This window comes from Erinaceus europaeus, chromosome 1 (genome assembly GCF_950295315.1).
Source record: "Erinaceus europaeus chromosome 1, mEriEur2.1, whole genome shotgun sequence".
Classification (NCBI taxonomy): domain Eukaryota; kingdom Metazoa; phylum Chordata; class Mammalia; order Eulipotyphla; family Erinaceidae; genus Erinaceus; species Erinaceus europaeus.
This window is the reverse complement of record NC_080162.1, coordinates 73249994-73271072: the sequence shown is the minus strand read 5'-3', so window position 1 is coordinate 73271072 and position 21079 is coordinate 73249994. Positions and strand designations below refer to the sequence as shown.

Genomic DNA, 21079 nt, shown 5'->3' with positions numbered 1-21079 from the left:
GAATATATTACCCAGAGCCATCTACAAATTTAATGCTATCCCCATCAAGATCCCAAGCACATTTTTTAGGAGAATAGAAAAAATGCTACAAATGTTTATATGGAACCAGAAAAGACCTAGAATTGCCAAAACAATCTTGAGAAAAAAGAACAGAACTGGAATCATCACACTCCCAGATCTCAAGTTGTATTATAGGGCCACTGTCATCAAAACTGCTTGGTACTGGAACATGAATAGACACATTGACCAGTGGAATAAAATTGAGAGCCCAGAAATGAGACCCAACACCTACGGACATCTAATCTTTGACAAAGGTGCCCAGACTATTAAATGGGGAAAGCAGAGTCTCTTCAACAAATGGTGTTGGAAAAAAATGGGTTGAAACATGCAGAAAAATGAAACTGAATCACTGTATTTCACCAAATACAAAAGTAAATTCCAAGTGGATCAAGGACTTGTATGTTAGACCAGAAACTATCAGATACTTAGAGGAAAATATTGGCAGAACTTTTTTCTGCATAAATTTTAAAGACATTTTCAATGAAACGAATCCAATTACAAAGAAGACTAAGGCAAGTATAAACCTATGGGACTACATCAAATTAAAAAGCTTCTTCACAGCAAAAGAAACCACTACCCAAACCAAGAGACCCCTCACAGAATGGGAGAAGATCTTTATATGCCATACATCAGATAAGAGGCTAATAACCAACATATATAAAGAGCTTGCCAAACTCAACAACAAGACAACAAATAACCCCATCCAAAAACGGGGGGAGGACTTGGACAGACTATTCACCACAGAAGAGATCCAAAAGGCCGAGAAACACATGAAAAAATGCTCCAAGTCTCTGATTGTCAGAGAAATGCAAATCAAGACAACAATGAGATATCACTTCACTCCTGTGAGAATGTCATACATCAGAATAGGTAACAGCAGCAAATGCTGGAGAGGGTGTGGAGTCAAAGGAACTCTACACTGCTGGTGGGAATGTCAATTGGTCCAACCTCTGTGGAGAACAGTCTGGAGAACTCTCAGAAGGCTAGAAATGGATCTACCCTATGACCCTGCAATTCCTCTCCTGGGGATATATCCTAAGGAACCCAACATATCCATCCAAAAAGATCTGTGTACACATATGTTCTTGGCAGCACAATTTGTAATAGCCAAAACCTGGAAGCAATCCAGGTGTCCAACAACAGATGAGTGGCTGAGCAAGTTGTGGTATATATACACAATGGAATACTACTCAGCTGTAAAAAAAATGGTGACTTCACCGTTTTCAGCCGATCTTGGATGGACCTTGAAAAATTCATGTTATGTGAAATAAGTCAGAAATGGAAGGATGAATATGGGATGATCTCACTCTCAGGCAGAAGTTGAAAAACAAGATCAGAAAAGAAAACAGAAGTAGAACCTGAAATGTAATTGGCATATTGCACCAAAGTAAAAGACTCTGGGGTGGGTGGGTGGGGAGAATACAGGTCCATGAAGGATGATAAATGACATAGTGGGGGTTGTATTGTTAAATGGGAAACCGGGAAATGTTATGCATGTACAAGCTATTGTATTTATTGTTGAATGTAAAACATTAATTCCCCAATAAAGAAATAATTTTTTTTAAAAATGTGAGAAATGTATGATGGATATTTAATCAGGAATGGGTTTATTCGGGATGAGAGTACATTTAAAGGCTGTCAAAATTCTATGCTTTGGTAAAGACATCATTAATGTTTGCAATTGGTGTACTTATTATTAATATTAATTATAAATTTGATAATTTATATGTAATTTCAGAAAATTTTTAATGTGGGTATATTTCATATTTAAAATTCATGTAAAAGTACCCCAAATAATTTGAAGTTCATTTTTGCTTTGATTTTTTTCTTTCTCATTCTTTATTAGAAATTTAACGTGTTTTACAAAACTGCAAAATTTGAGGGGCATAATTTCATAACCCCACCTGGTGTGTGTGAGTCATTATACTCTCCACCAAAGTTTGGTGCATCCCTTCCCATAATCACCATAGTTCTCACAAAGTCAACTTAATAATAGTTGTCATTGCTTTTGAGAGGTCATCTGTTTTAATCATGTAAAATAAGTTTAAGTCTTTTAGTCTGATTTTACTTAAGAAGTAAGACGTGAAGGGCAAGGTACACTAACACCTATTTTTGAGAAATGTGGAAATATACCCTGTGACAACAAGAATCTTTAAATCAATATTTTCTCAATAAAATGACATTGAAGTTGATAAAGAGGAATTAAAAATACCATTAGTCTGATTTGATCATTCACTATGTTTGAGGCTATGTTTACTTTTTACAACAATAGGAATTTAATAATCTTCAAACTTCTTCAACTTACATACATGCTTCTGGAAATTCAGATATGTCTCCAGTTAGCAATATCTTTGATCGGTTATCTATCTTTCACTTAAATGCTGATATCATCTTATTTGCAACATAATAAATTTTAAACATCATTCTTTTTATGATGATATTGACTAGTAGAACCAGATAATTCAGAATCTATACGTCTACTTGAACAAGAAAGCGTGGATAACACCCCAGTGTCAAATGAAGAGGAAGGATTTACCCTTGAATCAATTGATGTTGCAGGTGAATGTTTTTATCTCTGAATTTTATTTCATTTACTTATTTATTTTCAGATAGAGGCAGGGATTCAGAGAGAGAGAGAGAGAGAGAGAGAGTGTGTGTGTGTGTGTGAAAGAGACCACACACCAGGACTTTCTTCAATGCTGTGGGGACTGGACTTCAATATGGATGGCCTGCATGACAAAATGGCACACTATCCAAGCTAGCTATTTTGCTGGTCCTCATGCTTTTATTTTTGTTAAACTTCTATCTTATTTATACTGAAATGTTTAAATAGCCTATGAAACATGATAGTAGTAGTTAATTTAGTAATAATATTTGTAGTACAGTAGAGAAAGTGTGAAGAAAATCTGAAGTGATCCTTGCATTACTTTCAGCCCTGGTCAAACTACATATATGGTTTGGAAATTACAGTATATAGATATATTTTTTTTTACTTATATTTACCCCCAAGTACTTTTTCAAAATACTTTTAATTTATTTATGTTGGATAGAGACAGAAGTTAAGAGGGTGAAGGAAGAGAGGGAAAGACACCTGTTGCATTGCTCACCACTTGTAAAGCTTCCCCACTGAAGGTGGGGACCTGGGGTCCTTCCTCACTATAACGTGTCTATTCAACCAGCTGCAACACCACGTGACCCCAAAAATCATAGTATACTTAGTTCTAGTAATTAATTAGCAATTAGTCTCTTTGGCATAGAAATGAAGAAGACATGGCATTTAAAGAAACTTAGAATCTGGTCAGGAAAATAAAAAAAACATGTAAATGAATACATACAGCTGGATTAAAGAGAGACACTATGATCTCTACTGTTGGCCTCAAGCATATTTTTAGGAATAAAAAATAAATTGCCTAGATTTTTAAAGAATATCTTAGTTTTAAGTAATGTGACTTATAAGGATTTCAATTTATAAACCCAGGTACACAGGAGAATAAAATGGTCAAAATTTTTTTTCCTTTACTAAATTCAACTCAGTATCACACTGGGCTAGCAAGATGTTCAATCAGCTTGGCTCCTCCATCTGCCTAGGTTTTGTAATAGCAAAAGTCAGGAAAGAGACATGGCTGGTAGAGGGGAACCTCTTCATCATTAATCACACAATTTGCCATGCTCACTGTCCCAGTCTACATTACTTTTGGGCTCATCACACTAGCAATCTGTCTGGGATCTTGTCTTATACCCAGGGTTTTACAGGAGCGTGTCAATAAGTAGGTTCCTGTTTCTTCTGGCTGTCTTTATCTCAGATCTTCACCTATTCTAGGGAACCCCACCACACTACCCCTTTTGCATCTTGGCTAGGGAAAAGCTTGTCTTCTTATTTTTTACTTGATTAAATTACCTTAAGGAGTGAAATCCCATGAGCTAAGTCATCTACTTGAAATTTCTGTGGGAGAGGGAAAAACACACTGAATAAATACAAAATAATGTTTCAAATAGTCAATTTATTACATAGATATGGGAAGGAACTTCCAAACCGAGTGACCTCCAAGACCAAAGAGGTTACTCTGTAGTAGCACTCCTACCTAACAGATACATGTGGGAGACTCTGAGTTCTAAGTCCTGCACCACATAGGAGCAACAAGGAGAACTCCACAGATGGTGAAAATGGCTTTCCTCTTTCCTTTTTTTTTTTCTTTCTCATTCTAAAAAATATTTTAAATTGGAGTGGGAGGTGCCTCAGTGTTAATGCTCATGTATGAGCTCTGTCTTGGAATCTCAGGAATTACATACATTTTTCATTTAAAAATTAACATCTTTATTTATAGGATAGAGGCAGTCAGAAATTGAGAGGGAAGGGGAATACAGAGAGGGAGAGACACCTGCAGCATTGCTTCACCACTGGCAGAGCTTTCCCCATGCAGGTGAGGACCAGGACCAGGAGCTCAAACCTGGGTCCTTGGCGATTTGTATCATGTGCTCTCAATCAGGTGTGCCACCACCTGGTCTCCCCCCCCCACACACACACACACACTTTTTTTTTCCCATTTTTTATCTGTGATTAGCAGTGGGTTACAAGATTGTGAGATTACAAGATATAGTTCCACTCCACACCCGGTGCCAAATCTCTATGTCCTCATGTTCTCACCTTCCCACCTCCCAAAGATAACCACTATAGTTCTCACAAAGTCTTACAGTTTGTTTGTTTCTGGTTTGGGTTTTTTGTTTGTTTGTTTTCTTTTGCAAGTTTACATGTATCAGTTCTCTGGACTCTACATATGAATGATCATCTCTTTATTTGTTTTGCTCAGCATAATAACCTCCAATTTCAGGAACTACCCTTTGCTCCACATTTCCCCAGTTGTCCACTTAGTAAGTCAAGAAACACCCTCCTAAATGCCGTTGAACAACACTTTACAAAATATGTCAGCTATTGACTTCTCAGTTTTCAAGTGTGCAAAAACAACAACAACAACAACAACTAACTTGTATTGCATAAGTTTTAGTAGAGGAAAGAGGATTTTCTTTTCTTTCTTTCTTTTTTTCTTCTTCTTTTTTTTTTTTTAATCTCCAGGGTTATTGCTGGGGCTCGGTGCCTGCACTATGAATCCACTGCTCCTGGAGGCCATTTTTTCCCATTTTGTTGCCCTTGTGTTGCTTGTTGTAGTTGTTTTTGTTACTGTTGTCAGAACTGTTGTTGTTAGATAAGACAGAAGTTGAGAGAGGAGGGGAAGACAGGAGGAGAAAAGGATAGACACCTGCAGACCTGCTTCACCGCTTGTGAAGCGACCCCCTGCAGGTGGGGAGCTGGGGGCTTGAACCAGGATCCTTAAGCCTGCCCTTGTGCTAACCTGCTGTGCTACTGCCCAGCCCCTTGGGGGTTTTCTTTTTAAGGCAACCCAGTAAGTAGTTTGTCAACATTTCTTAGATAGCCATTGCTAATAATATCATTTCACAACACAACCAGTCACATGGTGCTTATTTCTTGTTTTTAGACATTGCTGAGAAAAGGAAAATCAAAAAGAGAAAACTGCTCATAGATCCAGTCAAGGAGATCAGTAGCAAAATTATGCACAAACAGCTTACTTCCTTTATGGACACACTCATGGTTTTGGAACTTGCACCTCCTACCCAAAGACTGATGATGTGGAAGAAGAATGGGGGAGTGGATACACTTCTGTCAACTGCTGCCCAAGATCTGACTCATGCTGAATTGAAAATGGTAATAGTTTCCATCCGGTTGCATAGATGTGATGTTTGGTTATAAATAAATGCATGTTTGCATTCATATATACAACACATCTTAAACTTGTGAAAAATACCCCATCTTTTGGATTAATTTGCTAGATGTGTGTATAAATTATAGTTTTTAATTTTTAGCATGTATACTTGTACTTGATTGAATTGCTTTGCTTGTACAAAAAGAATGAGAAACAAAAGTGTATATTTTTACAGTTGTTTACAAAATGCTTTCTGTCCTCTGACTTTAAACTTGGAAGAAAACTAATACAGAAGGAAACAGTAAGGAAGGAAACAAGAAATGAAAACATAGTAGGTGAGACATCCTAATTATATTGTTGCTGAGGGAAATGTTATAGGAACAAAAACTTCATTTTCCATTTCAAAATGAAGGTGGAATTCAATTTCTTGTTTATTAGGTATAGTCTATCTCTAGGAAGAGTATTTAAACTCAATAGCTTTGTCAGCATTGCATTTTTCTGCTTGTGAATTAATCTTTTCCCAGTAGGCTACATTAGGTTAATAAAGTACTGAGTAGACTGAGTAGACCTCCTCCACTTCCCTTCTCTATGTTCTTCTTTTTCATTTTTTTTTACTAGATCACTGCTCAACCCCAGTTTATGGTGGTGCTGCAGGTTGAATCTGGGGCTTTTGGTGCCTCAGGCATGAAAGTCTTTGTGCATAACTCTTATGCAATCTCTCCGGTTTTGTAGTCTCTCTCCCCCTCTCTCCATCTCTCTCACTGATAAGAGACAGAGCAGAAGGTAGAGAAAGTGAGATTGGAAGAAAGTGAAAAGAGACAACAGCACTGAAGCTTCCTTCAATATCATGGCAGTTGGGTTTGAGCCTGAATCATGCTCATGGTAAAGCCGCTGTGGACTTCTCTCTATCTCTATCTCTCTATCTCTATCTCTCCTTTCCATTTTTTTAATTTGTGATCAATAGTGGGTTACAAGATTGTAAGATTACAGGGTATAGTTCCACACCATACCCAGCACCAAAGTTCTGTGTCCCCAACCTCCCACCTCCCAAGGATAACCTCCATAGTTCTCACAAAGTCTTGAAACAATTTGCATGTTCCCTTTTTTTTTTTCTTTCTTTTTTCTTACAAGCACATGCATATCAGTTCTCTAGATTCCACATATGAGTGAAACCATCTGGTACTTGCTATTGACTCTACAAATCTCATTCTTTCCCAGTTAAAATGACAAACCTTCAATTCTACTAAGATAATTTTTATATACAGTAGGATAATATTTCACTTTAAAATGACTAGCATGAAAAATCATGTAGGGGTAACAGTAGCAGTTAGGCAATGAGACAGATATTTCCATTCATGTATAAAATAGAAGAAATATTAATAATTTCAGGTTACTGTTGTAGCCACTATAAAGTAATAACAAAATCTACTTTTGTAGTTAGTGAACTTCCTTACCACCCTTCCTTAGGTGTTAAACCCTGCTGAACAATATACTAAGGTAGGCTTGAACATCTTTGCTGTCCTGTAAGTGAAAGTATTGCATTAAATATGGAGGAAGTATATGCTGGAGAACAGAAGGCCTAGGTAGTAGAAAGGTAGGAAGAGGGAAAGGAAAGATAACTGTGTAAAATGTAGGAGGCCAAAGAAAGTTTGGTACCTCTTGCATAAATTCTTGGATTTGTCTATCAGAAGTTTTCCTTTGTAACAAGAATATTCCAACTTAAAGCTGAAGTACATTTTGGTAAACATTTTTTACTTCCTTAATAATTCAGAGACCTCCATGGTAGAAGAACCAAATTTCCAACGAGAGCTAAATCGATCCAAAACTTGGAAGGAAGTAACTGATGGATCTTATTGCGGTTCTCATGAGGATATCAATGAGAATGTTATCTCTGAGGTAAGTGAACCAGAGGGGGAAAATTAATTTTTTTTATTTTTTCTAACACAGATACAGTAAAGAAACAGTGAGGCATTAATACATCTTTTTACACTCACCACTTACATTTTATCAATTAGTCTATAATTTCTTTAGCAAATAATAGTACTTTAGGGTAAAACATGGCTTTCATTTGCAGAATAATATTTTCTAAAAGTTTATAATAGCAAATTATGAAACAACTAGTTTTATACTGAAATGATGTTTTGCCTGGTGAATTAAATAAATGATTGTCTATAGTTGAATCTGATTACATATTGAGACTCTAAGTCCTGCATTCAATGTGCCATGGAATCTTAGAATTTTAGACAAACTGTTTTTGATTCTGATCATAAATTTGCCCTACGTTTTAGAGCCACCAAGAGTCTTAGTGTTAATGTTGAAAACTAAAGCTCTATAACTAAAATAAATATTTTATGACATGCTTTTATTTGTAAAAGTTATTACAAAATAAAGTTTTAAATGTGTGCTTTAAATCTTTTTTTCCAAATGTCACTTTCTTAGTTATACAAATGTAAGTATTGCAGTCACACCAAATATAAATATACTGGTGATTTTCTGGTCTTTTATTTCATCACCATATTTTGATAACCATGCAGAGAATTCAAAATCAGCCTACATTAAAACTGAAGGTCTCTGGCAGGAAAGTCAATTGTATAATTCATCAACGCAGAACGTGTTTTACTAAATATCTGATAATATACTAGTTGCTAAGATACTAGGCTGCCAGTTCTATTCTCTTCCTTTTTTGAGCATAGGCATTTCTTTCTTTTTTTTTTCTTAAATGTTTTATTTATTTATTTATTTATTTATTTATTTATTCCCTTTTGTTGCCCTTGTTGTTTTATTGTTGTAGTTATTATTGTCATCATTTTTGAATAAGACAGAGAGAAATGGAGAGAGGAGGGGAAGACAGAGGGGGATAGAAAGATAGACACCTGCAGACCTGCTTCACTACCTGTGAAGCGACTCCCCTGCAGGTGGGGAGCTGGGGCCTCAAACCAGGTTCCTTATGCCCGTCCATTCCTTGCACTTTGCGCCACATGCGCTTAACCTGCTGTGCAACCACCCAACTCCCGAGCATAGGCATTTCTTAGGGTGCATCTACTGAAAATTATGATTAAGCAAGTCTATTTAGTTTATGATTTTTGACATTTTAACAAAATGGGCCTTATTAAATGTTGGTATGCTTCTAAATTCTGCTTCTAAGACCCCTTCTGTTCCATTGGTTTAATCCCCCTTGCTTAACACTGTATTCTATTTACATAACCACTGTTAACTAAGCACCGCCCTGCCTCCAGGGCATTGGTTTAATCATCACTGTTTTGCACATTTTTTTCCTTCTCCCCACCCCCTATCCTACTTACATCCTCTTCAGACCTGACTCTTCCACCTCAGGATATATAAGGACAAGATTGTGATTAGAGATAGCTTAGATTGCGCTGCATTCCACATGAATAAAGACTGAAATGTGTACCACTCAGCCATGAGTCCCTGGTCATCTCTCTCTCCCGCCTGGGAAGCTAGCCCGACAAGTAAAAATATTTTTTCATGGGGGCCAGGCAGTAGAGCACCAGTAAAGTGCATATAATATGAAGCCTAAGGACCAGCACGCTCCCTACTTGCAGGGGAGTCGCTTGACAAGTAGTGAGGCAGGTCTGGAGGTCTATCTGTCTCTATCCATCTCTGTCTTCCCCTCCTCTCTCAATTTCTCTCTTTTTTTTTTTTTGCCTCCAGGGTTATTGCTGGGGCTTAGTGCCTGCACCACGAAGCCACTGCTCCTGAGGCTTTTTTTTTTACCCTTTTGTTGCCCTTGTTGTTTTATCGTTGTGGTTATTATTATTGTTGTTATTGATGTCATTGTTGTTGGATAGGACAGAGAGAAATGGAGAGAGGTGGGGTAGACTGAAATGGGGAGAGACCTGCAGACCTGCTTCACCTCTGTCCTATCCAACAATGACAACAACAAAAATGGAAAAGATGGCCGCCAGGAGCAGTGGATTCATGATACAGGACTGAGCCCAGCAATAACCCTGGAGACAAAAAAATAAATTCACCAACAAGCTATCAAGTATTTTATCATTTTATTCTACATTATATACAGGTCATAAAAGGCCACAGTAGTTTTTCAACATATAAATCCCTTAAAATAAGAGGGCTTTCTGAAGGATAGACAAATATCAAAATGAAGTTCAATAATGAGAGAATACACTCAGTGTAGTATTTCTTTTTTTTAGTACTATTTTTTTTAATTTTTTTAAAAATATTTATTTTATTTATTTATTCCCTTTTGTTGCCCTTGTTGTTTTATTGTTGTAGTTATTATTGTTGATGTCGTTGTTGTTGGATAGGACAGAGAGAAATGGAGAGAGGAGGGGAAGACAGAGAGGAGGAGAAAAAGATAGACACCTGCAGACCTGCTTCACCGCCTGTGAAGCGACTCCCCTGCAGGTGGGGAGCCGGGGTTCAAACCGGGATCCTTATGCCGGTCCTTGTGCTTTGCACCACCTGCGCTTAACCCGCTGCGCTACAGCCCAACTCCCAGTACTATTTTTTTTAATTGGGGAATTATTGTTTTACATTCAACAGTAAGTACAATAGTTTGTACATGCATAACATTCCCCAGATTCCCATATAACAATACCACCCCCCACTAGGTCCTCTGAATCCTTCTTGGACCTGTATTCTCCCCACCCACCCACCCAAAGTCTTTTACTTTGGTGCAATATGCCAGTTCCATCAGGTTCTACTTCTGTTTTCTTTTCTGATCTTGTTTTTCAACTTCTGCCTGAGAGTGAGATCATCCCATATTCATCCTTCTGTTTCTGACTTATTTCACTCAACATGATTTTTTCAAGTTCCATCTAAGATCGGCTGAAAACGGTGAAGTCACCATTTTTTTGGTTCTAGCCAAGAGTACCCACGGTGTAGCTCCAATTAAAGTGTCTCTGAGATCGAGAGCCTGTCCTATGAGAGAAGGATATAATGTCTGGGACACCTCCTCGTAAAGCGGAAAAAATCCCATTGTGGGGGGAAACACGGGGCCGCAGAATCAGGTGGCTGCCACTTACCTGTGTCTGGGCGACTTTTCTGGACCTCAGGCCGGGCCACCCAGCGGGGCGTGAGTGCGGGACACGTTGGGCGCCAGGTGTCGTGCTGCGCCACAGAGAAGAGAGAGAGGAGATCCGGAGCGAAGAGGGAACACAAATCTTTATTTGCGCTGGCACCTCAGAGTTGGGTGAGATAGAAGCAGGTTGGGCCACGTGGAAGTAGCAAAAATGGCCGCCTCATGCAGTAACCTTTCCTGCGTCTAAACACTGAAGTGAAGAAGCCGGCAAGAGAGCGAGGTGTGGAAGAAGAAGGGCTTTTATGGGAGTAGCTCTTGTGATAATGGGAAGGGGGAGGAGTAACCATAGCACTCCAGGGTAGGATAATAACTCTCGTGAGAATGGGAAGGGGGAGGAGTAACCAAAGCACTTCAACTATGGCGGAGAAATAGACAATGCCCTGAGGGCACAACATAGCAGAACAGGCGCTCCGAGAATGTCCCAACTCTCACGAGAACTAGCAATAGCCTGAGGGGACAACATGGCAGATGTGACTGCATCTGCACAATTTCCCAGCAGATGTTGTCTAAACTAGAGAAGTTTTCGGCTATTATGCCCTGAAAAATGCTTTCTCCCTCTCCCTCTCTTTCTTCCTCTGGTAAGCCAATAATGCATATATTGTTTCTTTTGAAGTCATCCCATAGGTCTCTGTGTTGTATGCTTTACATTGGGTAGTTCTCCCCCGCCAAGAGAATTGGATCAGTCCAGTTAGTTTCGCAGGCCTGCTTGGCCCCGCCCCGAAGGAACCCCGCCAGAGTTCAGAGGGTTCCAGAGTTAGAGAGTTGAAGAGTTGCAGAGTTCGAGAGTTCAGAGGGTTCCAGAGTTAGAGAGTTGAAGAGTTTCAGAGTTCGAGAGTAAGGGAGAGTTCCGGAGTTGGAGAGGGACAGAGTTCGAGAGTGCTTGCGCCGCCGCAAAGAGACAGCAGAGTTCTGTTTGGTGATTAGTTTGGTTTAGTTTATGAATCGTTGTTCCTGAATAAAGAAATACAGCTTCCCTGCCCAGCCGTGTGTCTGGTCGTCTCTGTTACCCGCCCGTGAAGCTAGCCTGGCCAGCTGGAGCTGCCAAATTTTAACAACAAATGGCGCCCAACATGGGGCTGACCTGCGCATCTCTCAGATAAGTAAAGACAATTTGGCTACCTATGTACTATGGCCTTCTCTTCTGCTTGTGAAGAGATCTCCAAAGGCCTCTGCTCTTTCTTCACGAGACTGTTTTGCTGTTTCTGGAACATTTATCTCTGGACCACTCTGTGGTTTCCCCTCGCTCGGGCGAACTCAGAACAGCCAGCGGGAATAGCCAGCAGGCGGGAGGCGAGGCGCGGAGCTGCTGTTTCCACCTGGTTAAACAGCCAGCCATCTGGCTGCACCCAGACAACCCCGCGCACTGCGCCCGCAGCCCCGCAGCTCACAGGAGGCCGATGCCAACACACAAGAGCCCCAAGAGCCCGACGCCAGCACGCAGAAGGCTGACGCCAGCACACAGGAGCCCAATGCCAGCACGCAGGAGCCCGATGCCAGCACGCTGGAGCCCGATTCCACCACGCAGGAGCCTGATGCCAGCACGCAGGCCAGCCCACAGGAGCCGGCTCTCCACCGCGTGGCGCAGGGCACAGGACGCGTGATCCCTCCATGCTGCTCGGCCACTGCGAGCAGCGCAGCAGACATGGCAGGGCCATGGGGCAGGGCCGCGGCGGCCTATCATGGCCGACAGCCCTGGGCACCTAGGCCCACGCCTTCTACAAAGCTGGCACGCCTGCCCTCTTGCTATGAATTCTGGAACGATCCCAGACCTCCCGGATCCCCGGGCTCCCTGCCGAAACTGGGCACACGAGATCTCCAGCCGCCGGTCCGGTCTGAAGAGAGACAAGTTGGAGTACACAGAGATTTGTGCAGAGATCGCAACCTGCAATTCCTAAAAGTGAAGCTGCGCAGGAAGCCACCTCCGGATGGTGAACCCCCTCCCCCAACAACTAAGACAGTACAGATTTAAATTCATGTTTAAAATGACATGTCTTCGTAACAAAGGTTTCTCTCCTAGTGTATTAATGACCATGTTTATGTGTATGTTTAAAGTTTGGTAAACAGTAACTTTAAGGCTAAATTCTTACTAGTCAAAGTTAAATGAAAAAGCTTTTCAACATAATTCTCATAAAGATAAAATTAACTTACATTTAGAGTCTGAGGTAAAAATTAGTTAACAATCAATATATTTTAACTAAGTTGGTCTAAATAAAAGGTTAAATAGACTTGTTGATATGTAAAACTCTCCATTACCTTCTCTATTAGAAATGGTAGATCACACAGTGGCTATGCTAATTATTCTCATGCCTGAGGTTTCCTTTCCTGACTCCATCTTGAATGGGTGTAACAAAAGGTTAAAAGACGTTGTTGCTATGTAAAAGTCTCAAATTCCTTCTCTATTAGAAATATGCTAATAACAAGTTTTGTTTCATAGTAAGTAAATTGCAGCCAGCTGCCTCTGAGACTCTAGGCCGTTCCCCGCCCCCATGCAAATGCCCGTCAAGGCAAGTACGCCCCCAGAGGCAAGAAATGTTTTTTTTAAGCTCATAAAGTTTTGCCCACAGAGACAAAAAATGGCTGGCCCCCTCAGGCCTTCCCTTGGCAGCACACACTGGTTCTTGTTACTTGCTTACATGTTTCTCCATGTTTGTGCCAGTTTCTTTTTAAAAAATGCCTGTATGATATATGTTTCTGTTCACCCCACACCCTTGATACTATAGTCATTTAGTTAAAAAGAAAAGGGGGAATTGTTGTATGCTTTACATTGGGTAGTTCTCCCCTGCCAAGAGAATTGGATCAGTCCAGTTAGTTTCGCAGGCCTGCTTATCCCCGCCCCGAAGGAACCCCGCCAGAGTTCAGAGGGTTCCAGAGTTAGAGAGTTGAAGAGTTGCAGAGTTCGAGAGTTCAGAGGGTTCCAGAGTTAGAGAGTTGAAGAGTTGCAGAGTTCGAGAGTTCAGAGGGTTCCAGAGTTAGAGAGTTGAAGAGTTTCAGAGTTCGAGAGTAAGGGAGAGTTCCGGAGTTGGAGAGGGACAGAGTTCGAGAGTGCTTGCACCGCCGCAAAGAGACAGCAGAGTTCTGTTTGGTGATTAGTTTGGTTTAGTTTATGAATCGCTGTTCCTGAATAAAGAAATACAGCTTCCCTGCCCAGCCGTGTGTCTGGTCGTCTCTGTTACCCGCCCGTGAAGCTAGCCCGGCCAGCTAGAGCCTCCAAATTTTTAACAACATCTCTGTTGTTGTTTTCAGCATCTATTAATCTCTTTTTGAGATCTCTTACTTCTTTTTTAGTTTTCTCTAATTTGTCCTCGATCTTGCTAATTCTGTCTTCAGCCTCATTGATTCTATTCTCTCTGCCCTCTACTGTTTTCTGGAGTTCATCTATTTTGTTTCCCTGTTCTGATACTGTTTTAGATTGTTCAGCTGGTTGTGTTCTTAGCTCAGCAATTTCAGCTTTCAGCTCTCTAATAACCTTGAGATAATTAGTGTTTTCTTCCAGAGTCTCATTTGTTGTTCCTGTATTTCTGATTACAATTCTTTCAAACTCTTTACTCCTGTGATTATTTCTTTAGCTAATGTTTGGATGTTGAACTCATTATTTTGTGCTTCACCCTTTGGGGGGCTTTTAGCTGAACTGTTGTCCTGGTTAGTTTCTCCAATATTTCTTCTTATGGGTTTAACCATTCTATATATTATGTTATGAGTTCCCTCTCTTAGTACTTTTCAAACTACTTGAAAGTTAACAGTTGTTTCAATAGTATTTTAATCCCTGAGTTAGAGCTCAGTGATTTAAAAGCCTCTTTTTTATTTATTTTTTCCTCTGTAGGCTATGGGAGCCTGAGGGCTTCTAAACTATAAGTAGGCTTCTTAGCTTAATCACTGACTCCTGACCAAGAGATAAGGCATGGTGTGGCAGAGATAGTCCAGTGGTTATGAAAAGAGACTTTCACAGCCCCACCACTAGGCCACCGAGGTATAGGTCTTCTCCTGAGTTTCCTGGTTAGATCTCTGTCCCCTGGTGTCCCTCCCTACCACTGCTCCAGATTCTGAGGGCAATAGCAATGGAGACTCAGAGTTGCACTTGGTGAGTCTCTGGGGAGTCCTCTCCTCCCTTCAGCTGTCCCCTTGCTGGTGGAACAGACTGGAGGTGGTGTCTCAACTGATAAACCGCCGGACTGTTACCAGCCACTTAGTCTCTCCCTAGGCTCCTCTCTGTCACCAGCAATGTGTGTTTGCACTCACCAGTGATTTGGTGGATTCCTGTAGTCATTCTAGTCCTGTCTTGTTGCGGTCCCAGGTGGTCTCCTTTGGTATTCCTAGTTAATCCGGGAGAGGAGAGGAGCCAGTATAGAATTTCTGAGGAATAACAAAGTTATCCACAATTAACGTGTGATTACTCTGATGCTGTCTTTGTGGCCTAACATATGCTCTATCCTTGAGAATGACCCATGTGGACTTGAGTAAAATATGTATTCCAATTTCTTGGGATGACTCTGAAAATGTCCAATAGTTCTAGTTTATCTATCTCTTCATTTAGCTCCCTCATGTCTTTATTGATTTTCTGCCTGGATGATCTGTCAAGTTGAGAGAGTGGGGTGTTGAAGTCCCCTACAATTACTGTGCTGTTGTTAATATATTGCTGTAGCTCTTTCAGTAGATGTTTGATGTATTTGATGGCTTCTCATTGGGTGCATAGATGTTAATAATTGTTAAGTCCTCTTGATTGACTGATCCTCTGAGCATTAAGTAATGTCCATCCCTATCTTTTAAAATTTTATTTATTTTAAAGTCTATCATATCAGATATGAGAATAGCTGTTCCTGCCCCTTTTGTGGGCCATTGGCTTTTATGATAGTTTTCCATCCTTTCACTTTGAGTCTGTGTTTGTCTTGTTGAGTTAGGTGGGTTTCCTATAGACAGCATATTGTTGGGTTGCATTTTCTGATCCAACTTCCTACTTTGTGCCTTTTAATAGGTGAATTCAGGCCATTGACATTTATTGATATCATAGATTGAAAATATTTTAATGCCATTCTTGTAGATTTTTAGAGTGTTCTGATAAATGGCATATTTATGGTGGTCTGATTGTTTATAGGACCTTTCAGAATTTCTTTCAGGTCAGGCTTGGTGATAGTTAATTCTTTCAACTGTTGCTTTTCTGAGAAGGTTTTGATGCCTCCATCTAGTCTGAATGACAATCTAGCAGGATACAGTAGTCTTGGTTCAAAGCCTTTCTCATTGAGCACTCAATAGATAGCTTGCCATTCTCTTCTGGCCTGTAGTGTTTGTGTGGAGAAGTCAGCTGCTAATCTTATGGGTTTTCCTCTGTTGGTGACTCTTTCTTTTTCTCTTGCAGCCTTCAGGATCCTTTCTTTATCCTTATTCCTTTCCATTCTAAATAGGAGGTGTCTTGGTGTCTTTAAGTCTGTGTTAATTCTGTTTGGGACCCTCTGGGCTTCTTGAACCTTTATGTCTTTGTTGTCTAGACTACAGAAGTTCTCAGCTACTATATCCTGAAGAATGCTTTCTTCCCCTCCCTCTCTTTCTTCCTCTGGTAAGCCCAAAGTGCATATATTATTTCTTTTTGAGTCATCCCATAGGACTCTGTTCTTGTTTTCAGTATCTCTTAATCTCTTTTTGAGATCTCTTACTTCTTTTTTAGTTGTATCTAATTCATCCTTGATCTTGCTAATTCTGTCTTCAGCCTCACTTAATCTATTTTCTCTCTCCTCTGTTGTTTTCTGGAGTTCATCTATTTTGTTACCCTGTTCTGATACTGTTTTAGCTTGTTCAGCTGGTTGTGTTCTTAGTTCAGCTATTTCAGCTTTCAGCTCTCTAATAAGCTTGAGATAATTAGGGTTTTCTTCCAGAGTCTTATTTGTTGTTTCTAAATTTCTGATTACAATTCTTTCAAACTCTTTACTCACTCCTGTGATTATTTCTTTAACTAGTGTTTGGATGTTGACCTCACTATTTTGTGCTTCAACCTTTGGGGGATTTTAGGTGGAGTCTTGTCCTGGTTCATTTCTCCAATATTTCTTCTTATGGGTTTAACCATTCTATATAGTATGTTATGAGGTCCCTCTCAGAACTTTTCAAATTACTAATCACTCTTGCCTGGATTGACTTGTGTCTAAGTAAGGTATTTAAAGAGTTTACAATTGTGGAAATTAACAGTTGTTTCAATATTATTTCACTTCCTGAATTGAAGGACAGAGGCTATTAAAAGCCTCTTTTGTTCTTTTTCTTCCCTTTAGGCTATGAAAGCCTGAAGGCTTTTAAATTCTAAGTAGGCTTCTTAGCTTAATCACTGACTCCTGACCAAGAGATAAAGCTGAGTGGGGGAGAGATATCACAGTGGTTATGCAAAATGACTCTCACACCCCAAGGATCCAGGGTTCCAGGCTCAATTCAACTTCTGTGCCAAGCCGGGCAGCACTGCTAGGCCCTGCAAGTTTCTAAAAAGTCCCGTTTGTTTATAGTCTGTAGGTTCTAAGGCAATTATTCACCATGTTCTCATCAGGAGAACGATGTGGAAAGGCTCCCACTATACAGCCCCATTGCTAGGCCACCAAGTGTAGTTCTTCTCCTGAGTTTCCTGGTCAGTTCTCTGTTCCAAGATGTCAGCCCAGGGCCTCCCCCCCGCTGCTCCAGCCTCTGAGGGCAGTAGTGAAGGAGACTCAGTTGCATTTGGTGAGTCTTAGGGGAGTTCTCTCCTCCCTTCAGCAGTCTTTTTGTTGGTAAAACAGACTGGAGGTGGTGCCTCAACTTGTTAACTGCCAGATTGTTAACTGCTCAATCTCTCCTTAAAGAGTTTACAATTGTGGAAATTAACAGTTGTTTCAATATTATTTCAATTCCTGAATTGAAGGACAGAGGCTATTAAAAGCTGTCGTATGCTTTACATTGGTTTGTTCTAGCCCTCCCCCGCCAAGAGAATTGGATCAGTCCAGTTAATTTCGTGGGCCCGCTTGGCCCCGCCCGAAGGAACCCCGAGAGAGGGTTCCTGAGTTCGAGAGGAAGAGTGCAAGAGTTGCAGAGGGTTCCCCAGTATGAGAGTTCCTGAGTTCGAGAGTTTCAGGGTTACAGAGTAAGAGAGAGGGTTCCTGAGTTCCAGGGTGAGAGAGAGTGCTTGCGCCACCGCAAAGAGACAGCCGAGTTCTGTTTGGTGATTAGTTTGTTTTAGTTTATGAATCGTTGTTCCTGAATAAAGAAATACAGCTTTCCTGCCCAGCCATTGTCTCCGCGTCTCTGTTAACCAGCCGTGAAGCTAACCCGCCTGGCTAGAGCCTTGCGAAAATTTTAACAACAAAAAGCCTCTTTTGTTCTTTTTCTTCCCTTTAGGCTAGAGCCACACATGTTTGCACTCACCAGTGGTTTGGTGGGTTCCTGAAGTCGTTCTAGCCTGCCTTGTTGTAGTCTCAGGTGGTCTCCTTTGGTATTCCTAGTTGACCTGGGAGAGGAGAGGAGAGAAACCCAGAACAGAAGGGTATTCTTCTTAATGCTAGTTCTTTTAACTCTCTAAGAAGGAAACCTCAATTCTTTACCATTAAGAATAGGAAAGTGGGAGTCCAGCGATAGCACAGCAGGTTAAGCGCAGGCGGCTCAAAGCACAAGAACTGGCTAAATGATCCCGGTTCGAGCCTCCAGCTCCCCACCTGCATGGGAGTTGCTTCACAAGCGGTGAAGCAGGTCTGCAGGTATCTAAATTTCTCTCGCTGTCTCTGTCTTCCCCACCTCTCTCCATTTCTCTCTGTCCTATCCAGCAACGACGACATCAATAACAACAACAATAATAACTGCAACAATAATACAACAAGGACAACAAAAGGGAATAAATAAATATATTTTTTAAAAGAATAGGAAAGTGAGAAATGGGGTAAAATTTAATATTGATATTCAAAAATCTCCCTGTGTATTTTTTTTCTTTGTTTTTCTTTGGGAGTGATCCCTTCAGAGTATATTTCAGGTCCTTTACAAATTATGTTCAAGTTCTTAAAATATTTAATACTGCACCACTCTCCTTCAATAATAATCTAAAGCTGTTGGTTTCCACTCTGTGAAAATGCAACCTTCAAACTATAACTGGTATTAGTAGATTAATATAAAAAACTACAGTACCAGGAGTCTGGCGGTAGTGCAACGGGGTTAAGCGCACATGGCCCAAAGTGCAAGGACCAGCGTAAGGATCCTGGTTCGAGCCCCCAGCTCCCCACCTACAGGGGAGTCGCTTCACAAGCGGTGTAGCAGGTCTGCAGGTGTCTATCTTTCTCTCCCATTCTCTGTCTTCCCCTCCTCTCTCCATTTCTCTCTGTCCTATCCAAGAATGACAACGTCAACAACAATAATAACTACAAGGGCAACAAAAAGGTAATAAATAAATAAATCATAAAAATATATATATATAATACTGGGGGCCAGGTGGTAGTGCAGCAGTTTAAGCATATATGGCACAAAGCACAAGGACTGGTGTATGGATCCCAGTTCGAGCCCTCGGCTCCCCACCTGACCTCCAGGGGGGTTGCTTCACAAGTGGTGAATCAGTTCTGCAGGTGTGTCTTTCTCTCTCCCACTCTGTCTTCTCTTCCTCTCTCAATTTCTCTCTGTCATATCCAACAACAACAACATTAGCAATGCCAACAATAACAACAACAAGGGCAAAAAAAATGGGAGTGAGACTTGAATCTGGGTCATGCACATAACAAAGCAGTGCATTATCCAAGTGAGCTATTTCACCAGCCCAATTTTTAAAATTTTTTATTTATTCATTAATGAGAGGGGTGGAAGAGAGAACCAGAGCATTACCCTACCATATGTAATGCTGGGGACTAAACTTTGCACATAACACATGAGAATCTTGCACTCTGCACAATGTACCATCTCTCAGCCTCACTAACATTTTATAACGCGGAAGTAAAAAATTGAACTATATTGCAGGAAACTACTCCCTTAAATAAGATCATTGATAATAACTCAGGAGTAATAATTGGAGATAAGTTAAAGATGACAAAGGGTCAACATATTCTATAGTAGTGAACAAGGAAGATAATAGGCAATAGAAAAACTTCTAGCTTTCTCTTTTTCCTGCTTTCTTTATGTTTGTGTTTTCCTTCCAGAGAATAGTTGATCTTCTATTTTTCCAGTGAGAGCTTCAGTAATGGTGGTGGGAATCCTGTCATGACCCTAGGTAGAGCCACTTCCTCTCCATATAGGTCTCCTTCCTCTGCTATCTGGTACTGACTTGAAAAATAGAGGCAGAGGATTGAGACTAGACAGAATGCTTCAAATGCAAAGTGGTCTTAGCTGTACTTTTGATGAGGTTTGAAGTGATGAAGGAAATAGGAGAGGAAAGGATCAAGAACCAGAGTGCGTAAATTCTTCATTCTTAAGAGGCAGGCAGAAAGTAGAAATTTTTAAGTCAGTTGTGATCCAGCTGGAATTTCCCAGGCATCATATTTTGAGACTGCTGGTAACATTTTAAATTAGTTTTAGAAATGAAAATCTATATAATTAAATCATTTAACAAAATTACATTGTTCTTATGATAACTACTATTACTGTGATGACTAACCTATCTTTCCCTAATTTGCTCTAGCTGGATATTGCTGAAATGGTTTCTTCAGCTGCTGAGGAATCCTTTTTAATGAATGTGTTGTGACACAAGAAACTGAAAATTGTCCAGTTGAAATGGTAAATACAAGTATAATCTTGAGAATGTTTTTTAAGAGCTTTGGTCTTAAATATTTAATCCTTGCTTAGTTAATTTTTTCATTATGTCAGTTTCTAAAATTATAATTAGATGTGTATAAACAGTTTGATAAAACATACTCAGAACTGCTTTGGCCTGCCCTCTCTTCCTCCCTCCCTTCCCTCTTTCCTTTTGAAATGTCAAATATTTTTAAAGAAAGGCATGAGATTTTTGTTGTTGTTGTTACCAAAATTATTGCTGAGCTTTGGTGCTTGCACAACTCTACCATTCTAGGCAGCCATTTCTTCCCCTTCTCTGTTCTGATTTTTTGTGTTTGTTGGCTTTGTTTTTTTGTTGGTGGTGTTTAGATAGATAGAGTAAAAGGGCTGGAAGACAGCATAATGGTATACAAAAAGATTTTCATGCCTGATACTCTAAGGTCCCAGGTTCAATCTCCAGCACTACCATAAAGCAGAACTGAGCAGTGTTCTGGTCTTGCTCTTCTTTTTTTTTTTTTTGTATCTTCCTAAAAGATAAATGAATAAAGCAAAATAAATA

The 21079-nt window shown here is 40.2% G+C and overlaps 1 protein-coding gene across 1 annotated transcript in view; it reads left to right on the top strand.

Moving 5' to 3' along the window:
• RAD21L1 (RAD21 cohesin complex component like 1) overlaps positions 1-21079 on the top strand; it is a 41472-nt gene that overhangs the window by 12297 nt on the left and 8096 nt on the right. The window contains 6 exon segments of the mRNA XM_007523037.2: positions 2509-2619; positions 5553-5779; positions 6013-6112; positions 7549-7673; positions 20429-20486; positions 20489-20523. Of these exon segments, the coding sequence (XP_007523099.2) occupies positions 2509-2619; positions 5553-5779; positions 6013-6112; positions 7549-7673; positions 20429-20486; positions 20489-20523 (656 nt within the window).